Below are 24,144 nucleotides of genomic sequence, written 5' to 3' on the forward strand. Positions count from 1 at the left end.
GCGGCCGGAGCCGGAGGTCTCCCCCTTCGCCCCTCGGCCCCGGACACCTCGGCTCCCCGCGGCCCTCCCACCGCCCCATCAGCTCCTGCCGGAGGGGGGCGAGCCCGGCCCCCTCGCCCCGCGCCCCGGAGGCAGGTGAGGGCACCCGCCCGCTCACGCGGCGCTGCGCATGCGCCGCCGCCTCCCAGGCATGCTCACTGGCGGGGGCGGGGGCGGGGGCGGGGGCGGGGGGCGGGGGGGGAAGGGGGACGCGGTGGCGCGGCGCTGCCCGGCTCGGCTCGGCTCGGCTCAGCGCGGCTCGCACCATGCGGCGAGCGGCCGCCTGCCTGCGGGCGCTGTGCCTCCTGCTCCACCTCCGCGCCGCAGGTGAGCGGGGGCGGCCGGGGCCGGTCGGTGGGGCGGGGAAGGCGGCGGGCGCACCTGTTGTGGCGGTTGGGGCCGGGGGGGGCGAGGCGAAGGCTGCCGGCGGCCGCCAGCCCCGGGCGCCTTTCAGCACCGCGGACAGCGGGCGGCCCCGGGGCGGGCCCCGGGCGCTTTTCAGCACCGCGGACAGCGGGCGGCCCTGGCCAGGGTTTGGGGCAGCGAAAGAAAACCCTGCCTCGTTACCCACTTCTTCTTCGTCTGCTTTCCACTTCTTATTATTTTATTTACTGGGGGGCGGGCGTTGCTACTTGTGTCTGCTCGTGGCAGCAGGATTTTCAGGAAGGGAAATTTCAGCTGCGACAGCAGGCGTTCCGGCTGCTGCGGTGACAGCAATAAATCCCCGCTCTGCTCTGCTGGCGAAACGCGTGTGCCTCGCTCAGAAACACGGAGGGTACTGAGCGCCCTGGTCTGCACCCCAGGTTCTGCTGCCGGTTCCATTCTGGTTGTCCTGGCTTGTATCTCAGGCTTCTCTTCAATTGTGAAAAACTGCTTGTTTCTCAGTCTTTCTCTCTCCTGTGCGGACTTAAGCACATATACTCTTAGGAAGGAAATAAAATCTGTGGTAGCTGTGTAATTGAATTAAGCTCCCAATTAGTAAAGTTGAAGAGTTTCTTTGTTCTATCATTTATGGTAAGCATAGCTACTTCTGAAGTAGAAAATGGCTGTTGCACCCTGATTTTAACTTCACTGAAGTTTAATTAAGGAAAATGATTAAATGTACCCCCTGGGTACTGATTCTTTTGCTCCCAGGAATGTTCTTTTTAGGGGAGGTTTTGAAGATGCAACCAATTTGTATTGTTTTATTGCAGACTTTTTAAAAGTAATAATTGAACTTCACATCTCTTTTAATGTGGAAGCAGTGCACAAACATGTATGCCCCCCCCCCCCCCCCCCCCAAGCTGTGTTGTGAAAATAGTTGTTTAGGTGGATACATTAGGAGGTGGCACTGCATTCTTTGGTTTGCTGTTGTCAGGAGAAGTGATTTGCCTCAGATGTTGGTGTTTTATTACCGTGGAATATTAGGCTACACTCCTTGAAATCTCAGGAGCATCTTTCCTGCACATCTATAGCTAGGAAGCTCATGCTGGTTTGCCTTATATTCGTATGTGAAAGAGATTATTGACTGAAAGATAGGGAGCATTTCGTGATCCATTTTAGTAAAAGCCTTAAGCTGCTTTTAGATTGTTCTTTTACAACGTGTATTACAAAGATCATCTGTACAAAATTAGTGTACAGCCCCTATTTGACATAACATGCCTTCTAATCCCCGTGTATCATCTCTTAATAGTGGACTTTGCATTAGTTTTGATGTGCTTCATTTTTCTATCCTACTAATGGAAACAGCATTTATATCCTGCCAGTAAGCCAATTACTTTCCCTACTAAGTTTTACTTGTTTCACTAAGCTACTGAGAATGCTCACAAACAAAGCTTGGCCTTTATTATGAAAATGTCTCTAATCATGAGAAAAAGAGAGGAAAGTAGACATCAGTATGGTGTTACTTTGTTCCCTGGGCAATCTTGGAAAATAATTGTTTCAGAAAAGGCAACAGAGAGGACGGACAAACGCTGAATTCAGCCTTTGCATATTTGGCACAGCTCCCACTGAGTGCAGGAACTGTACTTCCTCTAAGGCAGTGTTTCATCCAGCTTGCTCTTGTTGGAAGTCATTGAAGATGTCACAACAATAAAATAACATAGCAAGATTAAATTACTAAGATTTCTCTCTTTCATCTGATGCAAGTAGAAAATTTGGTCTTACACAGGCTACCAGTATGGACATCTTTTATGTGTAGCCTCAACTTATGATTTATTGACGGTGATTTTTCAGCTTTGGTTCATGTGGAACAACAAAATGCATTCCACTTGCTACTAGTGCTGGATCACAAATTATATCCTGAATGTCCATTTGTACCGAGGCTGAATATACATGAGGCATGCTTGTAGGGAATACTAAACAAACTGTCAGCAGACATTAACAATATCTCCCTTGATATCAGTGGGTGATAATAGACTTTAGAGAAAACATAAGTCTACATTTACTTGAGCTAATGCTACAGCAAAAAAAATTCATTCTAAAATCTGTTTAAATAGTGCTTTGTAATGGAAAGGTAATGCATGTCATATTACAAATCTGGTTTGCTATGGAAAGACTGCTCTACAATGGTTGTGTTGCAGCCACATACGTATTCACATAAAAAAAGGAAAATATTCTTGTGAAAAGCATGATCGGGAATTTTCATTTGCTTGAAATGGTACCTTTTTACTAAATTGATTTAGGTACCAGTGCCAATAAAGCATGACAGCTGTGTAAACTGAAAATTAAATCTAGTTGTTCTGTCGGTATACCTGTATACTGCTTGCTGAAATCAAAGACACTTGTGTGTGCCTTTCTGAAAACAGAATTAGGCCCTTCTGCTGAGTGCAGCGGGTGAAGTAATCAACCTATATAGAGCTTGCTGTGGGATGAAGACCTAAATCTGTAGTGACCGATTACAGGTCAGCGTGAACCTTCAACTTCTATTATGCGTTGCATGAGAGTGCAGGTTACACTCTTTTTTAATAGGTATGATCTAATACATGTTCTTGCAATAAAAAACTAACGTCTCCCAAGATGACTAGGAAGCATTGTTTCCTTGTAAAAGAATGGCAGGTGGTAGCAAAAACACAAAGTGATGCACTAGACTAACTTGTAACTAGAGCCATTTGCATCATCCAGATTACTCAACTAATTAACTATTTCACCTTATTTTCTATTTTAACAAATTTAATGAACAGAATTAAAACATGGGATGAATTAAATATCAGTCACAGGAAAGAGGCTAGGAAAATCAACCAGATTAGAAAAAATCATAGTTAACAACCACCATATCAATCCATCACCTGCCTTATGTTAAGAATCTCTCTTTACGAGACCATTTCTGCAGAATATGATTTTATGATGAACAAACCCTGGTCCTGGAAAAGCAAAGAGTTAACAACTGAAAATTTGGTCCGATCGTCTAAGTCACGATTTTCTGAGTCTTATGTTATCTTGCTAGGGGCTTCTATTACCTCATTTTACTATTCTCTTCATCAGTGAAGAGGTGCATTGACAACCTTAAATCAGTATAGGCCAATACTTGCCTACTAGGCTTTTCAGAGAGGAAGCATGTAGATCCTTGTCTTGACCTCTTGATGGATCCATTCTGCAAGCCCATGAGCTGAATCAGGTAAAATTCAAGGTGCGAAATATGGCATTTTATCTTCTTGGGGCCATGTTGTAGTAACATGAGGATTGCTTATATCAAAACCAAAATTGCTTTGACCACAAACTAACACTTCATTGGGTGCAACTCACTAGGTGTAGAGACATATATTATAAATATGCTAGACTGGTTCTCAGTTAATTGTTATCAAGTTCTGCTGAGCAGAAACTAGTACTTCAGCTTTCCTGGTCAAACACACACTACATGGTATTCTCATGGCTGGAAAAGGCTTGAGTGGATTGTGGTCTCTACTTCAGTGTTGGGGGGCCTATTTTCTAAAAAATGCACAAGCTCTGTCACAACAAGAAGAAAATCTGGGGACTGTACTTCTAGGGTTGAGGTGACATCTGCACAAAATGCGTTCGCAATTAGATCCATTTTGGTAACCTCATACTAATGAGTGAATAACATTAGCTTCTAAATATATTTAGAGTGAATGTGAAGGAGCTATTAATTTTAAAAATGTATTGAAATTCTGCTTCACTACACTAACATAATCTAAATGAAGCTGCTACTTATAATTGCCTTCTTTAGAAAACATATTGCTGGCTGTGAGTGGATGTTTTTACTAGAATAGACATTTGTGCCTTTTATTAGTAGACTCATGGATAGTCAGAGGGTAGTCATCTGTCTCTTTAAAGGTTCTGTTGGGGAGAAATAGCTTTATAGTTCAGTATCTGACTTCATATTTTTGAGGAAGTATTTAATTGCAAAAGAGACTTCTGTCATGTTTTTACATGTGTAAATTCCTCCTATTCATAATTTTGAAAGACATAATCTTCTATGAGGGGTTTATCTTCAGGACATCCATTAGGAAATTATGGAGGTTTGTGATCTTGGAATCCCTGCCTGATTTCATTTGTTGTATTATGAGAAGACCAAAACATCTTAGACAGCAAAGGCTGGTTCTGGCTTCTCTGGTGAGTGAAGCAGGAGACTTGCTGAAAAATCATGAACTGGGCTCTGGGGGGAGTCTGTCTGCCTAGCAGGAGGCTAATGAGCTAGCAGTGGGTGGCCGTGTTTGGTGACTCCCCCCAGTCCACGGGGGATGTTATGAGGCTTCGTATGAGGGACTAGAAGAAGGGGTAGGACTCTTACTCCATAAAGCATGGTCATTGTCCTGTAGGATTTTCAGCATGGCTTTGGAATAAGCACTTGGAGAAGCTTAACAAGATCTGCTCAGAAATCCTCAGTGTGATTTCCTAAAGTATTACTGTGAAAAAACACAGCCAAAACCTTAAGACTGATCTTTACTTCCCTTCATACCAGCTACACATTTCCATGGAGATACTATATATTTAGTGGAGATACTATGTATTTACATCTATCTTATGCAGAGCAGAATATGAAAAATGGCAGTAATCACAAAAGCAGCAAATTGATGCAGCGCTTTCTCATGCCTTCTGGAAAGAAAAGTCTGATGTGAGACCATACAGTACATTAGTGCCAGGGCAGTATGGCAGAATACGTAAGTGCCTTTGGGACCAGTGGCTGATCTCTTAATTCACATGAGTAGACCTAGTGAGATCAATGTTCTGTGGTATCCAGTTTCAGTATTGACATCTCAGGCAACAGGCCCATAAAATGAGATGCAAAGTGTCTTTTTGAAAAAGATACCACTCGTGCTTAATTCAAATTCTCTGTAGCTGTGGATATTTTTGGCCAAAGCATTTTTTTTTCCCTTACTGAAAAGGACAAATTCAGCAAAAATGAATTTGCAGTGGTTTCTCTTTTCATCAGATAGCTTATTAGAAAAGGAAAAAAAATCGTTGCAATCATCTCTCTCTCCCCCTCCCTCTCTTGTGTGTACTCCCTCCCTCTCTCAGGGGTGCTCTCATGCTCTCTCATGCGTGCGTGCGTGCACTGCCTCGCTCTCGCACACATAAAGCATACACGCATTTTGTACAAACTGATTTTGTCTGAATTTTTTGTTTTGGTCAAAAGTTCTGAACATTTTGTTTAAGAGCAAATCAAAATATTTTTCCACATTTTTGCAATTGTCCTGTTCTGTGATTACTTAGCCCTGGTGTAGGTTACTTGCTCTGTATTTTGACATGGCTACTATTCCTCTGCTGCAAAAGACCTGGCCTTTTGATTACTGAACCTGGCTAGGAAAGCGCAGAATCCTAATTATGAAGGGCTGTGACCTTGTAGCCTTGCAATATGGTGTTGCTTTTGCTAATAACAAAGTCATAAGCTTTGTATTGAGTTTGCAAGGCCTTGTGAGCAAGGCTTGTCAGGCCTGCTCTGCTCAAACTTTCCTTGACCTGCCAGTTTTACTTGGTGTAGTTGCGACAGCAATTTCTCTAATTGACCAGGCACCTGTATCTGTTTCACTCTTCTTTATCTTTGCATGGAAGGACTCTTGTTTATACATATAGCAGTATCCCAGGCCAAGAGATGGGGCACAGGCTTGGCAGTGAAGACCCCAGGCTATAAAAACTCCATAATAGGTAAAAATGCAGACTGGAGCTTGAGAAAACTGGTTTTAGGGGTTAACAAAGAGAACAAAGGAATAGTATCTAACATACATACGTGGCGCCATTTATAGTAAATTCAGATGTAACCTGGAGCTGCAGACCAGCTGAAGAAAGAGAAAGGTGTAAATGTGTGTTAGCAAACAAATATATGTATGGTCCTCAGAGAAAGGAAGAAGAGAGGAGGAAGAAGAATCCATCAGCACAAACATCATATTTCTTCCAGCAAAGGACTCCAGATGCTGACAACTCCTCATAACATCCCCAATTTGCCAACAGCAGTGTGAAACCACCGACTTCAGGACCCAGAGAAGTAGTGGAGGGGTGAGCGTAACACCAAGGAAAGGGATAGAAAATTTTAATTGTATTATTGCTATCACTGTGACTTTTTCTGTATTACTATTCTGTTTCTCTATAAAAATTAGATCTAGACTAACTCTCAGCTTTATTTATTTGTATAAGGTATGCTTCCTCTTTGCTCAGGAACAAGACTTTGAACGTAGTAGGGCTGAGAAACTTCTAGCTGATGGAGGCTGAGAAGCTTTGCAGGAACATGCCAAGTGAAATATCGTTCAGCCTAGCAGCCTGCTTTGGTGGGGAATAGCTTCATTTTTATTGCTCTAACAGGTTTTGTCTTAAGAGGAAGCTACGGTGTGAAGGAAGGGTCTGCTCAGGCTTTGTGTTTTGGCGCTATTCTCTGAACAATGGAAACAGCCACAGCCTGCTGGTCCCTTTGCTACAAGGACCATTATATGTGTGAAAGTATTTTCCCGGGTGAATTCTTTTGTCAGTTCCAAAACTTCCAATGTGTTGCTTCATGCATGTCCTACCAAACCAGCAATTTGATTCAAACTTTTTCCTTTTCAGGTTTTACTGGTTTGCCTCACAAAAGCACTTATGAAATTATGTTCTGCTGTCCAGCTAATAGTGAAGTCATATTTTTGCCACTGTTTAACGGGATTTTATTGCTAATAATTCTTCATCCACCTTCCTGAAGTTGAACAGTAATTTATGTTTGGCTAAAACTGCATAGCCTATCCCAATGAGATTTTAGATTTGATGTATATACTACTTTGCTGACAGTAAGACATACTGTTAACTAGACAGTACAGATGAAAGGCATATTGCCTCCACACAGCTTTTGTTTTCATTTGTGCTTTTAGCATCTTTTGAAATATTTTCATTTCCCACCAGATATGTTGACTCTTCTTGATGTGTTTCGGGGTTTTTTTCCAGTAAGACAGATGAAACAAGGACAAAGCAGTAGACTTTTGTATCTTTTAAAGTCACAGCCAAAGGATAGTCCCATTGCCTGCACAGCCTTCACAGCCCAGAGAAAACACATGACTTTAAACCTGTAGTAGTGTTTATCCTATGTCTAGAAATTAAAAATAGTTAGCATTTCCTGTATTATCTTTGTCATCGGGACTCATGAAAGTTAGAGCCATGATTATAAATGGCTAGCAAGAGATTAAGTGTTTTAGCACAGTTGCTAAGAGAGATTTATTTTTCCCCTTCCTCTTGGCCAAAATCTACTTGGCCCTTATATAGACCAAAGAGAACTGCAAACTCTGCTCTGCAGGGTGTGACACCATATCCATCTCAATGGACTAAAAAGAGACAGGCAATGAATCAGCTAGCTGTAGGAACATTGGCATTATTGGAGAAGATTGATCAATGGTCTGCATAAGTACATTGACCTGCCTCTCACAGTGACTCTGGGTGACTGTTCAAGAAGACATGAACCATTGTGCAAGAGCAGATAAAGACTGAGCCTGTCCAAAGTCTGAGACTCATTTATAGGGTGTGAAGAAAGGTTGTATGGGACAAAGAACATCTTTCAGAAAGGTGAGCTAAACAGAAAGAAAAAAAAAGAACATGGAGCTCAGGATAAAAAATTTAATTATCAAAGTTTAGTAAGTTTTTACCGAAAATGAGAAATTTGGCAACAGCACTAAGTCCTGTCACTCAAATTGCTTTAGTGTTATATTTAACTTTGAAACCAATCAGTCCAGTTTCAGCATGTTTTTCCCTTATGAAATGGCTCTACATTTTCTGCCTTTTTTCCTTCAATTTCCAGCTTGTTAGCATGAAAATCTCAGGCTGTGTCATATACCAAGTTATCTGTAACTATAAAGAGACTTCAGTGTTATTATAGTGCTAGTTAGTGTATTAAGTGTGAGTTTGAAAACATATGTATCTATATTCACTTGTACATTTTACTTACTGACCAGGTGTAACACAGCAATCCATAGAATCATAGAATCATTAAGGTTGGAAAAGACCTCTAAGATCAGTTCTGTCAATGGATTGGAGGTGACTGCACTACTCACAAGTATACACAGAATAATTCTCATTACAGAAAATGGGAATGCTTAGGAACATGCCTTGTTACGAATCTAATTTGTTCAAATTAAAACAAATAAGAAGACTTAGGGCAATGGCCTCAAACTGTTTTTCCAGACACACATCAAGACTTTAGATGCCATTGTCTTGTGCCTATCAGGTTTACCAAAGAGTGTTATGTGGCACTGGGACTCCTTTTCCAGTCAAATAAAGTTCTGGTTTCTGGCTCTAGATGATGTGAGATTTTAAAAAAATCTCTAAATCTGTGACATTTTTATGTTTTAAAAAGAGAAAAACATTCTACTGTGTTACTGGTTTGTTAATGTATTTTGATTATCTTGAATTCTTTAATCTGTCTGTGTTAGACAAAGTGAAGTTATTTGGGGATTGGGAGTCTAACGATCTTCTGGTAGGTTGCTTTAAAATAAAATGTGAACTGTCTGACACTATTCAGGGAACCAAGGCAGTCTAGAGAAATCTTGGGATTTCTCTATTAAGCAGAGGCCAACTGGGACAGTCAAAATTGTTCACAACCTCTTTCATATCTGATTTACTATTTATTATAAGCTTTCATTTCTGTATATGCAATACACATTTGTAGTGCAAGACAGGCTCAGCAGCATGTGCTATCTAGCTTTTTTGTGATTTACCCATCTATTACCATGAGATAATTTTGTGCTTCCCATATACTGGGATCATGTGGGTATTCCATGTGGACTTCTACTGACCCATTCTCCATCATTCTTCTGCAGAATTTTTTTTTTCTTCTTAATTCAGGATGGAAATTGTTTCATCTTGTATGTTTCTGCAGACAACTAGGAAAATCAAGTGAACATGTGGCTGGAAACAGCAAGCAGAACAGTTGGACCCAGCAGAACAGCGAGTTTCATAGGGATTTTTCCAATTTTCCTTTCCAGAAAGGATGATGAAGACAAAGATGGCAACTGGTGGCAATGGTGGAAACACTGAAACTGGCACAAGCAGTGAAGATGTTCAGGTGTATAAAGCATGCATTCAACATCAACCTGGAGCTTCTTGTTGCACTTTATTAATAGACAGAGTGTTTCAGTTGGTAGCAAAGCTCCAAGGACTGGAAATGCAACTAAAGATAATGTGAGATTTTGAGGAAGGAGAATACTGTTGTACAGAATAAGGAAAATTAAAGAAGAGGATTACAGTGGAGGAGCATGAAAGCAAGATCAAGACAAGCTTTCTTGTTAAAAAAAAGTCTAAGGAAAAGCAGTAGCAGCTCCTGAGGACTTGCAAGGAAGAAGGAAAAATCAACTAGTAGGTAAAGAACACAGGAAAAAGTATCAAAATTCATCAGGAGCCAGAGCTTAAGAAAAAGAATCACAATATCATGCAGACAGAAGAACTGGCAGACCAAATCAACAAATCATACCAGTATAAAGTCACAGTGCAGCATATCATAGAATCATAGAATCATAGAATCATAGAATCATAGAATCGTAGAATCGTAGAATAGTAGAATGGTTTGGGTTGGAAGGGACTTCAAAGATCATCTAGTTCCAACCCCACTGCCATGGGCAGGGACTCCTTCCAGTAGACCAGGTTGCTCAGAGCCCTGTACAACCTGGCCTTCCAACCAACCAGTTCCAGGGAGGGGACATCCACTACTTCTGTGGGCAACCTGTTCCAGTACCTCATCATCCTCATAGCAAAGAATTTCTTCCTGATAACTCGTCTAAATCTACTTTAAAGCCATTGCCCCTTGTCCTATCACTACATACCCTTGTAAAAAGGCCCTCTCCAGGCTTTTTGTGGGCCCCCTTCAGGTACTGGAAGGCCTCAGTAAGGTCTCGCCGGAGCCTTCTTTTCTCCATACTGAACATCCCCAACTCTCTCAGCCTTTCCTCATAGCAGAGGTGTTGCATCCTTCAGATCATTTTTGTCGCCCTCCTCTGGATGTGCTCCAGCAGCTCCATGTCCTTTTTGTGCTGAGGGCTCCAGAGCTGGATACAGGACCCCAGCTGGGGTCTCAACAGAACACAGTAGAAAGGCAGAATCACCTCCCTCCACCTGCTGGCCACACTGCTTTTGATGTAGCCAAGTATGCGATTGGCCTTCTGGGCTGCAAGAGCAAGATGGGTGGCTCATGTCCAGCTTTTCATCCATCAGTTTCCCCAAGTTCTTCTCGGCAGGGCTGCTCTCAACCCCTTCGTCCCCCAGCCTGTATTGATAGCAGGGGTTGCCCTGACCCAGATGCAGGACCTTGCACTTGGACTTGTTGAACATCACGAGGTTCACACAGGCCCACCCTTCAAGCCTGTCCAGGTCCCTCTGGATGGCATCCCTTCCCTCCAGCATGTCGACTGCACCACACAGCTTGGTGTTGTCAGCAAACTTGCACTCAATCCCACTGTCCGTGTTGCCAACAAAGATGTTAAACAGTGCCAGTCCCAATACCAACCCCTGAGGAACACCACTCATCACTGGTCTCCACTTGGACATCAAGATGTTGACCACGACTCTTTGAGTGCAACCACTCAGCCAATTCCTTACCCACCAAGCAGTCCATCCACCAAATCCATGTCTCTCCAACTTGGAGACAAGGATGTTATGTGGAACAGTGTCAAATGCTTTGCAGAATTCCGGGTAGGTGACATCAGTTGCTCTTCCCTTATCCACCAATGCTATGACACCATCATAGAAAGCGACCAAATTGGTCAGGCATGATTTGCCCTTAGTGAAGCTGCGTTGACTGTCATCAGTCACCTCTTTGTTTTCCATGTGCCTTGGCATGGTTTCCAGGAGGATCTGCTCCATCATCTTGCTGGGCACAGAGGTGAGACTGACTGACCTGTAGTTCCCTGAGTCTTCCTTTTTTCCCTTTTAAAAAATGGGAGTTATGTTTCCCCTTTTCCAGTCAGTGGGAATTTCACCAGACTGCCATGACTTTTCAAATATCATGTATAGTGGCTTAGAAACTTCATCAGCCAGTGCCTTCAGGACCCGCGGATGCATCTTATCAGGTCCAATGGACTTGTGCACCTTCAGGCTAGTTAGATGGTCTTGAACCTGATCTTCTCCTACAGTGGGAGGTTCTTCATTCTCCTAGTCCCTGCCTTTGCCTTCTGTGACTTGGGCAGTGTGGCTGGAGCACTTGTGTTGTTACTAAAAGAAATAGAAATGGTTATTACATGAGATGATCTAGATGTAGGAAGGGTAGGCTGTCTTCCAGGAGCAGAGGCAGATACAAACCTGATCCTGAGAAGTCCTGATGTGAGTTTGAAAGTAGCCACTGATTATCGTTCATTTTGGAACAGATAATGAAATAAAATTTTCCATTTACATAAAAATAGCTATACTTTGCTGAGATATAGGTGAAGATTCACCCTCTTTCTGGTTAGAATAAATAGCATGGAATCACAATCTGGACATCTAGTCTATTCTCCTCAATACCAAGGCAGAATAAACTATAATTTTTAGTAAATACAGTAGAGGGGAGGGAATTTTAGGAGAACGAATAACATTATATATGTAAAGGATGATATCAGCACTAGGTGAATACTGCAAGTCAGTCATGAATAACTCTACATTCTGAAGTACAGTTCAAACAGTGTATTGCAAGCAGAATATCAAAATTCACTTTAGGATCAAGATTCCTAAGCTTATGGAAGAGATACATCTAGGAATTCTATTTTTTGAATCTTGTTCTAAGAGTCATTTTCAAAATTCCCATTTATCTTGGGATATCTGAAGCTTAAAAGGCACCAAAATTACTTTTTGCTATCATAGTATGGTACTTCAGTTCTTCATAGCTTCTGATGGTTTCCCTGGGGCCACAAATAGGTATTTGCTTTTCCTGTATAGGTACAGAACCTGATATAGGAATCCCAGAGCTCGCTTAAGGGATGGAGACTGGCAGTATTTAAAGGCGATGTGTAGCAGGAGTGCTAGTGTTTCTAATGACTGACTTCTATGAGAGTCTCGTTGGTGCATACTGCTTGTGTTCAGAGCTTTGGGAGGCCAAGAGGGAATATTTCCCCCCTTCATCGGATTAAGGGGAAGCTTTGGGTTCCCTTGTGGTATCGAGGGTGACCCACTTGTTAGTGTCACCTGAGGCACCCATAGCAGTCTGAGAGATAAAGTCTGATCGTGGTTAGGGCCTTATCCACAGTCTACTAAGATCAATGAAGTTTTTCACATGGGACACTGTAAATAGTTGTAACCTACTTAAGCTACTGGGGATATGTGGACTTCTGAGAAAATCAAATTCTGCCTTGTAATTTTCTTGGAACATATTTGAACTTCTGTGCTGTCAGCTGGTAAAAATAGATTTGTGTGAGTGCAAAGAGTATGCTGTGTAATTAGACTTGTTAATGTCTCATTTCTACAGGATGGGCCATTACCAAAGCATATTTTGTTATCCATTTTGAAAATCTGCTGTAATGGACCATGTATTGAAACTGCCACAGGGACCTATGTTACTGACGTGATTTTTAGCATTCTAATGGAAGCTAGCCTGCTGGGATTTAGTGGGAAATGGTGATACTGTTGTTAAAAAGTACTGAGATTCATGAGCAAGCAAGCTGTTCAGGGAATTTCTTTAATTACTGTTTTATCAAAATCTAAGACAACTGTTCAGATTTTTGTGTTACTCTGGATTCAATGAGAATTAACTCTGAGTCATGCTTGGTATTTACCTTAATATTATTCATTGAAGATTTAGGGCTAATACTTAAGTATATTTTTTTTTCTGCTGCTTTCAGTAAAAATAAATAAAAGGGGAAATTGAAATATTAAAGTAGGTAGGAAATGCAGTATAATGTATTCCAGGAGAATCACAGTGGCTTTGATTCCCTCAGAAACAAAGGAATAGGAATGAAGGAAGCAAAGAGGAAAAACTGACACCAAATGCGTCTGTAGTTACATTCACATATATTATTTATGATCAGTTTTGGAATACTGGTTGTCTGTGAAGAAGACATGAAAATAAATTCAGCAAAGAGGTGACTGTGACAAGTAGATAACTATGAGAACTGCTGATGTTTCCTTGTTTTTATTTTGCCATTCGCACAACTCTCTCAGTTGCTAGGTAAGACCAGCCCTCAGGATTTTATCAATGAAGCCAGCCCCCACAAAGCTTAATGAGATCCCAGCAAACTTCACATGCTTTGAAATTCAGCTATCTTTAAGACTGTACTCTGCAGTTTCTCTTTTTTTTTTTCCTTCTCCTGCTTTCAGTCATCTTCCCAATCAAAACCTGACAACAGCTGTACACATGTGACTTCAGTGGTCATCTAGGAAATGAGAAGTCTTTGGTTTTACTATTTAAAAGAGTAGCCTTAGGTTTAACATCGTACTTTATGCTAGGAGGATCTCTAAGTGTACTGCAAAATGCAGAATTCTGTGTTCTGTCTACTTCCTATTGATTTTCTGCTCATGTATGTTATGAATTGCTTCACCGTCTACTGACATGGACCTGCTTTTGGCAGAAGATGCATTTGCCAGTGATGCATAGCAATAATATAGCATAGATAAGGTATTGTCCTTGATTTTCCTAACTGAAATTTCATGAGGAAATTAGGTCAACAGAATGTAATTACCTGCACTGAAATCTCCTAACGGCACTGGGTAGAGCTGTGCAAATGACTGATTATTTTGATTTGCTTACAGCAGCAAAAAAAATCAAAGGCAAAAATCAGTTTGAATAGAACAAAATGATTTCTTGTTCAACCTGAATTGAAACACGTTGCTGATTCTGAGCTGTTCTTCACAGCTCATTATGAGAATTAAAATAACATTGATTTTTTAATATCTTTTTTTAAACTGAAAATCAGCGCAAAAATGCAGCATTGCCATTAACTCCAACAGCTTCTGAAGAGGAAGTTCCAGGCTGATGAGAGTGAGCTCTCTGGGTTCATTTCTCTTAGAACACAAAGTCCTTTTTGTACCACAGTGGGTTTCTTAGAGCACTTTTCCAGGAGGTGACTAATGCAGCTTCAGTTACTTTTTATCTATAAAGGAGATGATCTTTGCCTCTTTTTCTGCTCAGAAGGGCAGCCTGACTTCCAGACTGGGAGCTGAATTGGGCTGTTGTAGCTGTTCTGTTCTTCAGAAAGGAACAGAAAATTCACTAGATTTGATCCATATAAAAAAAAAATCAAATAAAAATTTACTTCTGGTTCCTTTTACAAAGCCATCACTAGGAAGTATTTTGACTACGAAAAGAAAACTTTCTTTTTTCTAATAGAAAGTTTATTAAAAGTGTGCAGGCTAAAACAGCTCTTGTGTGCAACATCAAGGTATGCAAGGTATGGCTAAATCCACACACCTATGCCTCCTCTGTGGAAAGCCAAGTGCTCCGTTGGCTGGGCATGCAAAGCTTGGCTGTAGGCTGGGTCATAACAGGAGTTGGCACAAGGGACTATACGGCCTACTGATGTAAGCAGTTAATGGCAGCTGAACAGGGAATGCAGAATTATGATTATGGACTCAGGCATCTCAACTTTACCTTTCTCCTTTTTGTTACATGTTTAAGTCTGATTTCTGGATCTGATTCTTGGCCTTTTCTCCTCAAGTCCTCATATATAAAAGATGACCACAACAATTCTCATCTTTGATATTACTGGGTGATTAAAAAAACCAGAAAGTGGACTGCGTATGTTTTCTATTGGAGTTGATACCAATACAAAGTTGTACTTGGCTCAGCATGGGCTTTGCTCTTGCATATTATTTTTTAAATGTAACCTTGGCTGGAAGTATAAATAACATTTTAAAAAGCCCTGTAAAAAAGAGTTTAAGAACGTGGCACACTTCATATACTTAGCAGAATCTTTGTAGCATTGTTAAGCTATTGTTATAGAACTGCATTATGGAATTTTAAGGGAATTCTTGTATTGCACAAATACTCTTCCCAAATCTTGCAGAATCCAAAGATTTCATCAGATTTCCTGCGCTGTCTACAGAATATCCAAGAAAGACATTCTAAACTTTTTCTTCTATTTCTGCAGGCTGCTTTTCTGGAGACAAAGACCACTTTTTGACAATTCACCAGCGAAAGAGTGGAAAACCTGTGTTTATTTATCACCATATGCAGAATGTGGAGAAAAGTCTGGATACAGAAAGTTATAAGAATTCCAAACAAAAATTCCATTCTTCTTCCCACACCAAAATAAGCAAGATGCACCCTGCAATAATTGTTAAATCAGCCTTCCCCAGACCTGCCTACGACCCATCCCTCAATCTGTTAGCTATGACTGGTCAAGATTTGGAAGTGGAAAATCTTCCCATTCCTGCAACAAATGTGATTGTTGTGGTAAGTGCCTTTTTTTCTGAGTTCTGGAGTTATTTTGTGAATAATTATGCCTGTAGATAAATATAGACATAGATTGTAAAGTGGGGTATCCAAAGTTCATATTCCACTGCCTGGCTGATCATCTAAATCTAAATACCGTCCACGTGTCTTGAAACTCTTCACTTCAGAAGAACTTGCATTCATATAGGCTCAGCATGATCAACAAGCAATCTGATGAACCAGTGCAGAATATAGCCTCTCTATAAGTAAAGAATTTACGTTTGTCTCAAATGCCTTTAATCCTTTTGTCTTGATTGATACTTGCACTGCTTTGGCTGGATGGATTTTAAACTTGCTCTGCACAGGGCACAAGAAAATGTACTTTAGGGAACAATTCATCAGAGGCAGGGAGATTTTGAAAGGCTGATATAAAGGATTCACTCACTTCTATTTCTCTGGTAAATCTACTGTTATGCTTATGTAGCTTTTTGAAAACAAGCCTATTCCTTGCAAAGAATAAGAACTATGTTTTTGCTGGTGTAAGCCATATGTGCTCCTTCTGGGAGATATGGTCTGGGATCCTCCTTGTGCAGTTAACTACATGTGTGATTTTTCCCATTCTCAGAAAAGCATTGCTCCCTCCTGCAGAGGAGGGCATGTCAGCGGAACCATATACCAATGCCACACTGCTGCATCCTCACCCTTCCTGCCAGTGAAGCAGCATACCATCAGTAGAGCTGTCCTCTGTGGAGCAGACAGCACGGTCTGCCCATGTTTGGCACTGCTCTGCTCACCCTGGTGCACAGCCAAACCTGCCTCAGCATATAGAAGAGCGCTGGGTTCGTCCTTCTTCCTGGAGGGAAGAACAACTATTCATAATGGCTCATCCACTCATTAGAGCGAACTAATAAAGATTAAACTGAAACAATGTGACTAATTACAATCAGCAGCTATTTGCCTAATTCTGTAAATTACTCTGTATAGAAGATGCAAGATTAAAAGAGAATGGCCTTTACAAACAAGGAAAGAAGACAGAGTGTACAGTACAAGTGTACAGCACAGGGGCATGTTAGCACACGGAATGTTTCAGAATGACATACAAACTCCTTGCGCTGTTGGTACCTCTAGCGATCTGCCCTTGTGAATGCACCAAATGCAGTAAAGGCTAGTCACACAGAAAAGAATAATCAATAAACAAAGGAGTAGCAATTCTATTAGTCTAGCATTAATGTTTTAACAGTTAAAAAATGCCATCAGAAAGACAGGCTCAAAAAGTAGTGCTCTGGATTTATTGCATCCCATATGAACAAGAGCTCCTCGTTTAAGACTAAAAGGCTAGTACAGTCAGTGGATTAGATTCATTTGTATGTAAGTGTCCATATCAGAGCAAAATAAGGTACTGACAGCCTTGCTTCACTGGGGACATGCCAGCTGTACACAGAGTCCCAGTACTGGATGGTACTGATCAGGAGGAGGAGATGCCAAGCGACTGCATTCATCTATGCCCCAAGCTAGCCTAAGCCAGAAGGACCAACTCCATACTACAGACACCTGCTCTCTTTTTTTCTGTAGCAAGCATTATTTCACCTCCTGTGAAGGTGGAAGCTTTCTGCCAGTGCAAGGAACTCAGCATATGCAAGGTGCCTCATTTTTTCATTAAATGACACTGTTACTTATGGCCTGTTATTTTAGCAGAACTTTGCACATTTTTGGAGACCCGCAGTCCTCAACATTCATTGGAAGAATCTTGTAAAATATTCTGGGGCTACCCTGATTTTATCTGGCTGGCTCTGTGCCTGCATGAAAAGCTAAATAAGGCAGATTTTCAATTGGCAGTCACATAAAAAAAGATCGATTAAATCTGCATTAAGCTTTCATTAAGTGACCTCAGCCTGAAGCTTTGCTACTGCTTTTCTAGGATGGAGCTGCTGCTCTGAAGCCTTCTGTTCTGGCTGAGAACCATATGTGCTTTAAGGGTGGGCATAACAGCATGAGCTGATCATGACATGAAAGCTGTTTGTTGCTTGGGATCTTCAGCTATCTCTGGGTGTGTTGAAGGACAGTGGTTTTGGTTTATTTTTAATGCCATCCTTTCAGAAAAAGCCTTTGTGGGAGCATATGTTTTAAAGTCGACATGCTAAGAGTCAGACAGTTCACTGGACTAATCCCACAATAAGAAATTTTGAAGGCGTCTTCCTCCAAAGGGCAGATGGACCACAGCAGGGTGGTTGCTATAACCCAAGCGCAGCCCCGCTCCTTCCAGGTCTCTGTGCTTCAGCATTTCATTTCTCCCTCTGGAATTTCACTTTAAGTAGATGGTAATGTTAATGCCATTGCCAAGGGAGTCTATGCTGTTTTGAATGCCTATATATTGCTCTCTCTTTGTTTGAAACTAACACTTGCTGCTTGTTGCTGCTTTTCAGTTTTTATCGTATAGGGCAAGTGGCAACTTTTGTCGTTTCGCCCTGGCTGACCCTGTTTGTTGCAGCCTCTAGCAATGTTGTTGGTTGCTCAACTTGAAAGGGCAATTGCTAGTGTTAATGCTTCCTGTAATCCAGTTACTTGACTAGTGCACATTGTGATTTAGTATGAAAGCCAGCAACGGGTGTTATTTTTTAGAATAAATCAATGCTGTTGTGGCTCTGCAGAGGAGGGGAAACTGAATTCAGTCTAATCTCGATGACTTGAGGTCCATTTTCTTCATGATAGCGGTGGGAAGGGAGGGTGAATGATGGCTAATGTGGAACTGTTCAAAGGTTACATTTTGTACTAAGGACTAGACCATCCGACAAGCAAAATGTTGCCAATGCACAGCAGAGCGCATTCAAGCCAAGAATTCTGGAGGTATTGTGTCAAAAAAAGATGCTTTGTGAGTAGCAATAAAGAACACATGTTAAGAAGTAGTTTTACTAAACCTGGAGAAATTGTAATGCTTGCTTGCACAACAGAAAAAGAGGAGAGGTTTATTTTCTGGCAGTGAGTTTTATGTAGCCGAAGGCTTTCCATCACATTACCCAGTATTAAGTTTCTGTCTTTTTTAGTGTGTGTGTATGTGTGTTCAGTGTACATTGTTTGTTGAGGGAAGTGAGGACAATCCAGAGCTCTTAGAAGCATTTTGACTGTTCTATAAATGCCTTAGTGCTTACCCATATGTTCTGTTTAGCTGTCTCTCTAAATGATGTGAGACCAACTCATCTGAAAATTGCTTGGTTAACATGCGAAATTACGTATTTTTTCTGTAATACTTGAGATTTTTCTATTTGTATGGGTTTATTTTAGATCTCAGAAACTATACATTCACCAGACATATTAAAGAGTTAGTAGTAAAATGAACAAGTTCTCCAAATGTTTATTTGTGTTTATTCCAAATCTTTCCAATACTGAATGTGAGCACTACCAAGGTCCAGGCAGTATATGGAAAGTAGAAATAGTCTCTGGATAACCACCTATGATTAAAAATGTTGCTGCCTAAAACATTTGTTAAAAAACATACATACATATATATATAGTCAGGGCTGAACTTGGGAGAAAAGCAGAAGGACTTGTAGTAAAGGTTACAGCTCAGACTAGGTCTAAAGTATCACCTCATGAAGGTGCTAAAGCTTTGTAACCTTATATAGTTTGGTCTGTCCAAAGTGTCTCTCGGGCACACACAAGTGTTTTGTACTAAGACTGGACCAAGCTCCTCAGATGCTTTTTTCACTTGTATCCAGTGAAGTGTTTCAGATACCTAAAGCTATTAACCTTGCTGAATATACCAAGATTTTCACCTCGCTACTACAATATACCTTCCTATATAAATGTGAAAATCTGTCTCTATTTCTGTTGCTTAGAAAGGTCATAGCACTGTACAGTAGCCTAAAATTCAGCGCAGCTTTTCAGTTTTGTTTGGTTTACATGTTACTGAACTAAGTTGATTTAATCAGTTTCTCTCTGCTAACGTCAGTAGAACAGAAGATTCACAGACAGCCACACAGAGCTTCCCTTTGCCTTTTCCCTGGCATTTTGTGTGAGGCTGCATGCGTCAGAGCTATAGTTCTGCGGTACCATACCATTACATCTGTTTTGTCACCAATGTTTTAACCATCTACCTTTAAGCACGTTGTAGAGCACAAGGAAGATCTTCAGATGCTGGTGCTTTGGGAGAGTATTCAATGGAAGACTAAAGCACACGAATGTATGTAGCTAGAAGTAGATGTCCACATGTGAGCTAGGCAGTATAGGCAGCGGAAACTAGCCTGTTAGCAGTCTATCAAGCTGTCTAGCACTTTTCTAAACAATTTCTGGATGAGTAGAGAGGTAATATAGGTCAGCGACTGTATCCAACAGACAGACTGGATGTGATCATCCTGTCTTGGAGATTAGTACTGACACAGGCCATTTCCACATCAGTTTTCTTAATGCCAGAGAACAATATCAGATGCATTTAATCTACCAGTAGAACATAGCCTTGAGGTCTACTTCAGGGTGAGCTGAGTATCTCCTTAAGCCCAAATGGCTGTAGTGACAAGATTTCTATTGAAGACAGTGGGTGCTTAAGCACCAGCTGCACATTGTCTACTTACATACTTATTTATACTCATACACACGCACAGACATGTACAGTTAGCACTGTCTTAATGTGGAGCTGATCCCAGGTTAAACAACATGTTTTATATTGAAATGATGTGCAAATCCATTCCAAATCTAGGTGCAGTTCAAGTAGGCAGGCTGCTTCTGAGTGGCTTTGGGTAGCTGAAAATGATGAGGCTGTGAAACCACAACAGAACTGCTTTTGCACTTATGTCAAGTTCATCCCACAAGTACTTCTACATCCTTCTGTCTAACTTTGCTGATATTACATGCCCAGAGAAGAAGCATCTCTTGCTCGCTTACTGACACGGCCTTACATGTATAAGTTTATTCCTCCATCAATTCCCCATTTCCGGATGCATCAGGTTTAATTACCGGTGTCAAGGCCCAGAGCTCATCTACCTTATTTGTTCCTATACTTTATTTCATTATTCCCACTACTTTTTATTCTATTCTTCTCATTCTTTTCACTTTCTGTGAAGGCATGGCTTCCACGAGGAATGTCCTTTCTAAGTTCCTCTAGTAGCACACAGGGTGTCCTACTTTCTCCTCCTTCACATGTCCACTCAAGACTTACTACTGATGCAAGACTTGCTTCTTCCTTTTAAAGATCAGTCAATCACAGGGAACCAGACTACAAAACATCCTTTCTTCTGAACACTGAAATTGCCTCTACTGACTGGCTTTGTTGGAGTGCCATAAGAACTGTATGAGAAGAACTTGATAAAAGGTTGGGGGCATACAATCCTTCCAATCATATTCAGTCCAAAAAAAAATTTTCTTTCTAGGTACATTTTGTGGAGACATTTAATAAAGTTTTATTTTCTCTTCATAAAAATTAAACAATGTCTGTGGAATTAGCTTTTTACTTTTCTTTAAATGGAAAATACATTTTCTTCTCAGTGGTATTTCGGTAATAGAAGATGCCCTCGTTTTCAAGGCTATTTCACAGAGTTTTACTGAAAGAAAGGAGGTGGATAAGGAGAGCCCTCCGATTCACAGCACCAAGGTTCATGTGGTCTTTCTGTGTACCGGAATATAAATGGCCTTCTGAGAATCCTAAGAAGACAAGATGCTCTGGTAATGTTTTTTCACTAATAACCTGTTCCAGCTTTCCCCAGTTGTCCACTCCACTGACTGACTGCTTTTCCATGACTGCTTACTACTCTTTTCCCTGAGTTGAATACCTTGCCTTGATATATGATAAAATCTCTTACTTATTTCTGTTCTTTCTGTTAGGAACTCTTCTGTCTTTCAAATACTGTGTCAGCTTCTGCTAGCACAGCAGCCACCCAGTTAACTGGCCTAGTAAGGCCGTGGTGAACAATATTGAAATGTTTCTGCCTTAGTGTGATAAAAATGCATAGAAGTCTGTGAGAAACTTTGAGAGCTGAGAGTGACCCATTAGAACAGAAATTTAGGACTGCTGGATTCTTGATTTGTGAGGGAGAGGAGGAGAGAGGGCAGGGCAGGGCAGGGCAGGGCAGGGCAGGGCAGGGCAGGGCAGGGCAGGGCAGGGCAGGGAAGGGAAGGGAAGGGAAGGGAAGGGAAGGGAAGGGAAGGGAAGGGAAGGGAAGGGAAGGGAAGGGAAGGGAAGGGAAGGGAAGGGAAGGGAAGGGAAGGGAAGGGAAGGCTGGAGATGTTCTTACAACAGAACAGGCAGGGTTTCTGAAGCAAGTGGTTTAGTGTTGCTTATGCACTGTCTGCCTTTCATCATACTACAGTTAGTTCGGAAGTTATTCAAAATGGTAATTTTGTCTTCCTATTACACCCTGTACATTAATGTCCTAATTTTTGCTGGGATAGATGTAGATGTATGTATATGTTGTTCTGTCTATAACTAGATGTAGTTATATTATATTGTACTCTTAGAAGTGACTAAGGAGCTACTTTTTGAATACTGCATGAATGTGGGGTCCCAGCCTCGAGCCTGTCAGAATCCAACTCCAAAGGCCATTTACCTTCTGGTGTACAGAAAGACCACATGCAGCTTGGTGCTGTGACTCGGAGGGCTCTCTGTATCCTAGTCTTTTCGTTCAGTAAAAGTACCCTAAGCTCACTCCTTCCGTAAACCTTGTGAAGAGGTGGTCAAAATACTTTTGAAAGTGTATTGAGCTACAAAATGAGGTGAGAATAAGGCAAAAGATATGAGGGAGGAGAGCAAGTAGTCCATAAAGTGGCAGGTCAAGGTCAACCAGTCCTGGGGCAAACAGCCAAGCTAACTGTCTATGAAATGTAACAAAAAGTCAGATGTCACTTTTTGGCACTTAACATCTGTTATTGACTACCTGAGAGAGATTGGCATGGGGCCAGGCAGAGGAGGCATAAATAGAAAAATGCAGTGACTTCTCAAAGGAGTTTTCTGAGGAGTAAGATCTGGAAATCCAGTAAGGTATCAGCTGTGTCCCTCTCCATTTGCAGGTCATGTGTTTGTCTGATGTTTGGAACAACAGAGGACAAGTACCATTCTGATGGACAGTGAAGTTTTAAGACTTTATTTTGATTACAGTGCTGAATTGCTGACAAGCTCTGAATGTTAGTCACACATTACAACAGTGGGCAATATCAGGCAGTACCCTTAGCGTGATTGTTATAATCACTGTTGTGTCCCTTTACACTTTACAACATCACCCGAACACCAGGTCTTCACATTATTTGGCTTTTAGACTCAAGTCCACCTTCTAATACAAGATTAATGCTCACCATTATCTTAGTCCTTTGTTAAGTAATTATGCTAGGCATAACATATCTGCAGCAAGCCTTGCAAATAGACCTAGTAGCCTGCAGCTCTGTCATTCTGGATTTTGATTGCACAGAGAAATCTAGAGAATCTGCATTAGTTGGCCTTATTTGCCTTCTGCTTCCTTCTGTGCACTTCAGCAAGGGTAATTACACGCTGAAGCATTATCATGGAATTGTGTTTGCTGTCAGACTTTGTGGAAAACAGGAAAAATTGCATTAGGTTACATGCACTAAAACCTCTTAAAGGAACTTTTTTGTCATCTGACTTGCAAAATGTTAAAAGCGTGTTAGTGGAATATTCAGCAACCTAGTGATTTAATTGAATATCTTCATGCTGGCAACTTTAGGGTTGTTTTCTGTAACATTCAGTGGGATGCAAAAGTTGCAGAAAACCTAGTCATATCTTTCACAAATTGCCCAGATCCTCTTTGGTCACAAAGATTTCATTTTCCTGTATTTTTTAATGAAGAGAAGATATTTCTTGAAGTCATTTAGTTTTCTTCATAAGCTGCACAGTTTAAAGGAAAACTGGATTTCAGGAGCATGCTTGTCTTATGTTTTTAAGCTAAAGGCTGAAGTTTCATTGACAGTCAGCATTGTGCAGTTCATCTCTGAGAAGGCATGTGTCAGCTGTTCCGTACTTCTTTCAGTTGTATATTCCTATAACTGGCCAGTGCCTGCTATGAAGTAGATACTTGTGTGTAGCAGAATGGAATCTGCCTATGTTTTTGCATTCTTCAAATCACTGGATTTTGTCCTCTGGGAAAATTTTTATTAACTGATTTCTTTTTTTCTTCAAAACAGAGATTTTCCATGAAATTGGATTGAATTTAGCCACACTTGCAGCCAAATCAAAGATCTTCACTTCCGCTTAAGCATTTTCAGGATATCTCGGAGGTGCAGGGGAACTCAAATGTGAGAGAAAGGCTGTGTACCCAAATGTGAGAGACCTGGCTCAAAGCCTTGCTCTAAAGGCTGTAGAGGAGAAAACTGAACTTGAGTCTTTCTCGTTTCACATGATCTAAGAGGTACAGAGTGCCACTTATCTCACACTCACAGATGAGATGATTTGTTTG

General features: G+C 41.2%; 1 protein-coding gene across 2 annotated transcripts in view; it reads left to right on the plus strand.

Annotated features, from left to right (window-relative positions):
• Positions 1-250: 250 nt before the first annotated feature.
• The window catches only part of PTPRR (protein tyrosine phosphatase receptor type R), a 161,475-nt gene continuing 137,581 nt past the window's right edge, over positions 251-24,144 (plus strand). For both annotated transcript variants that reach the window (XM_075428214.1, XM_075428215.1), the window contains exons 1-2: positions 251-366; positions 15,471-15,775. In XM_075428214.1, coding sequence (XP_075284329.1) covers positions 306-366; positions 15,471-15,775 — 366 coding nt within the window. In that variant the 5' untranslated portion in view covers positions 251-305. The remainder of the gene's footprint in view (positions 367-15,470; positions 15,776-24,144) is intronic.

The sequence above is a fragment of the Opisthocomus hoazin genome, chromosome 8 (genome assembly GCF_030867145.1).
Source record: "Opisthocomus hoazin isolate bOpiHoa1 chromosome 8, bOpiHoa1.hap1, whole genome shotgun sequence".
Taxonomy (NCBI): Eukaryota; Metazoa; Chordata; class Aves; order Opisthocomiformes; family Opisthocomidae; genus Opisthocomus; species Opisthocomus hoazin.